We start from the raw sequence: 2,867 nt of genomic DNA, 5'->3' as shown, positions 1-2,867 counted from the left end.
AGAGAGAGAGAGAGAGAGAGAGAGAGAGAATATGAGCGATTGCCACGCGGGGGTGCGCACCCCTCCCCCCGGCAGCAGGGGAGGGGGGTGGCGAGGGACGCGACGAAGGAAAGACGGCGCGTGCACCATCGACGAATGCACCGGCGCGCGGCGAGCGCATCGCGGGGGCGTTCATGGGGCGGGGGGCGGGGGTGGAGGGTAGATCTGCCGCATAGCGTGCGGATATAGAGTGCACCGGGGGAAGAAACTCGGTGACTCGGTCGCGTATTCGCGCGTCAGTCGGTTGCTATGCGTCCGGGCGAGGAGGTGGCGAACGCGGCGCGCGACCCGGATCACCGTCCCTGATAAGGGGGAACCCCGAGAGCCCGCGGCTCGGCATCGCGGCCCGGGCGGCCGGACGGCGACGAAGGGGGACGACGACGAGGACGACGACGAGGACGGCGGGGACGACGGCGAGAGGCGAACGCGCGTACACCCGCGCGCGCTGTTCAGTCCTTACCGCGGCGACGGCGACGACGGCGACGGCGACGGGAGCAGCGCCTGCCGCGCGACGACACGATTATTAGACGACACCCCCCGGGCGGGCGGGCGAGCCACGAGCACATGGTTCGGCGATCGCGACTACGACCATGATCGCGAACGACCGTGCCGCGCCGATCATCGGCCTCGTCTTCGTCGTCCTGGCGGCCACCCTCGATCGCGGTGAGTGCCGATCGAACTCGGCAATCCCGTTCGCAGAAAGAGAACGAGATCGCGCTGTCCCCCTTTCCTCTCCACCCTCCCCCACCGAACAGCGATCGATTGAAACGGCGAGAGACCTTGAGGGGGGGCCTCGATCCCGCGGCGATCGAAGGATCGATATTCGCGCGATATCGCGAGAAAGATCTCTCCCGTGGTTTTTTTTTTAATTATTTTGCACGCTCGACATCCTCTTTGCGCTAATTGCGGCGAATGTAGGGTGTATTGACAGTAGGGTGACGTAACACGATTCTTATTTCAGGAGAAGAGCAAACTTTTTGGGGGGGCGAAGACTCTACTTTGAGAAGCGCATTTGACGCTTTTTTACATGTTCCACTTTGTCTTACAAAATATTGAAGGCTGTTATAATAATGCATAAATTGTGAATACGTATTGCGAGACAAATATTATGGCCGGTATTCATAATCGGATCTTATATTCAAGACCGTCTTAAAATCTAAAGCTGTAGGGAACATTTCATTGGCTACGGAGTGTCTAAAGATGATCCTAAGACGGTCTTGAATATACGATCTGACTATGAATACCGACCTGTATGTTTGAAAGCTATCACAGTTTGCATTAGCGGTAGTAGAACAAGCAAATGCCTCAAACGCGTTTTCGAAGTCTGCCTCCCCTGCGTTACGCAGACGCGACTCGTCGATCGATGTCGGTTCGACGGGGTCGATCTTCGACGATCTCGTATCTCACCGGGTGGTCTCGTTCGCAGAAATTTGATCCTTTTGACTTTTCACAGAGACCGGATTCCGCTCGCCTGAATAATGCCGAATCATGTTCGAAAGACATTTAAAAAAACCCGCGCGTACATATATGACTAGCGCGGCGGACTCTATATCGTCAAACTCGCGTTGGTTTCCATCGATGCGGTGCTTCCCGGAACAACACCGGGGAGATTGCTCGACAAACGTACGGAGACAAGTTGAACGGCGAGATGTTTCCCGAGGGAATGTACACGGTTTCGTACACGGACACTTGGAAACTCTCGGCAGGAAATTTGAGCGAGCGCGCACCCCCTCGCGCCAACTTAACGGAGAACTCAACGTACTTGATATAAATCGGATTAAATTGCCACTTTTGAGCATTGCCACGTCCGAAAGTGCAGGAACGATCGATAATACGACCTCGTGCACTTTAATTCGGGTAAGGAGGAGAAAGCAGTCGTATACATCGCGGGGCGCATTGCGGCGCGGACGCGACGGTGCGGGGAAAGTAAAACGGGCCGAGACCAGACGTCGTCGGCGGGGGTTGTTAAAGCCCGATGTATGAGCGGTTTTTAAACGTCTTTCGAACATTTTTCAGCATTATTCGGGAGAGCGGAATCCAATCTTGGAAAAGTCAAAAGAACCAGGAGTCTCGGGGCCTCAGCAAAATGGCAGTCTTGTACTCTTAAGTCACAAGACAGCTGCTGTGCGTTACTTTAAGACAGAGATTTAAAACATGAAGCATTGTCTTGCGAGTACAAGACAGCCATTCCGTTCAGGCCCTAAAGCCGGTATTAGATTTGTCGTACGGCAAATTTTTCAAGCATGTTGATTGGTTCCAGGACAGTAAAGTTCTCGAGTATCTAGAAATTTTCTATCCTGCAGCCAATCAACGTACTTAAAAAATGTGTCGTACGACAAATGCAATGCCAACCTGAGGGCCTGAGCAGAATGGCTACGGAGTGTCTAAAGATGATTCTAAGACGGTCTTGAATATAGGATCTGACTATGAATACCGACCTGTATGTTTGAAAGCTATCACAGTTTGCATTAGCGGTAGTAGAACAAGCAAATGCCTCAAACGCGTTTTCGAAGTCTGCCTCCCCTGCGTTACGCAGACGCGACTCGATCGGCTGTCTTGCACTCTTAAGACGTAAGACAGTTATTGTGCGTTACCTCAAGACAAAGGCTTAAAACATAAAACGTTGTCTCAAGGCTGCCTTAAGGCTTAAGGGTATAAGACGGCCATTCTGCTCACAGGCCCTTAGACTGACAAATATGTCGGCGCGCAGTTCTATTTCGAATTTAGTCACGATATGCGACTTTCGTGAAATAACGTTGGACTGTTTATTGCGATAAATATTAACACACGCCTCGGTGGCCGAATTGGTGAGACGCCCGCCTAGTGCC

The 2,867-nt window shown here is 52.9% G+C and overlaps 1 protein-coding gene across 1 annotated transcript in view; it reads left to right on the top strand.

Annotated features, from left to right (window-relative positions):
* Window positions 1-263: 263 nt before the first annotated feature.
* Window positions 264-2,867, top strand: part of LOC105559279 — a 16,151-nt gene continuing 13,547 nt past the window's right edge. Inside the window, exon 1 of the mRNA XM_012007448.1 lies at window positions 264-702. Coding sequence (XP_011862838.1) covers window positions 630-702 — 73 coding nt within the window. The 5' untranslated portion in view covers window positions 264-629. The remainder of the gene's footprint in view (window positions 703-2,867) is intronic.

The sequence above is a fragment of the Vollenhovia emeryi genome, unplaced genomic scaffold, assembly GCF_000949405.1.
Source record: "Vollenhovia emeryi isolate VEMERY1.0 unplaced genomic scaffold, V.emery_V1.0 DF939282.1, whole genome shotgun sequence".
NCBI lineage: Eukaryota > Metazoa > Arthropoda > Insecta > Hymenoptera > Formicidae > Vollenhovia > Vollenhovia emeryi.
This window is presented reverse-complemented; position numbering and strand designations above follow the sequence as displayed.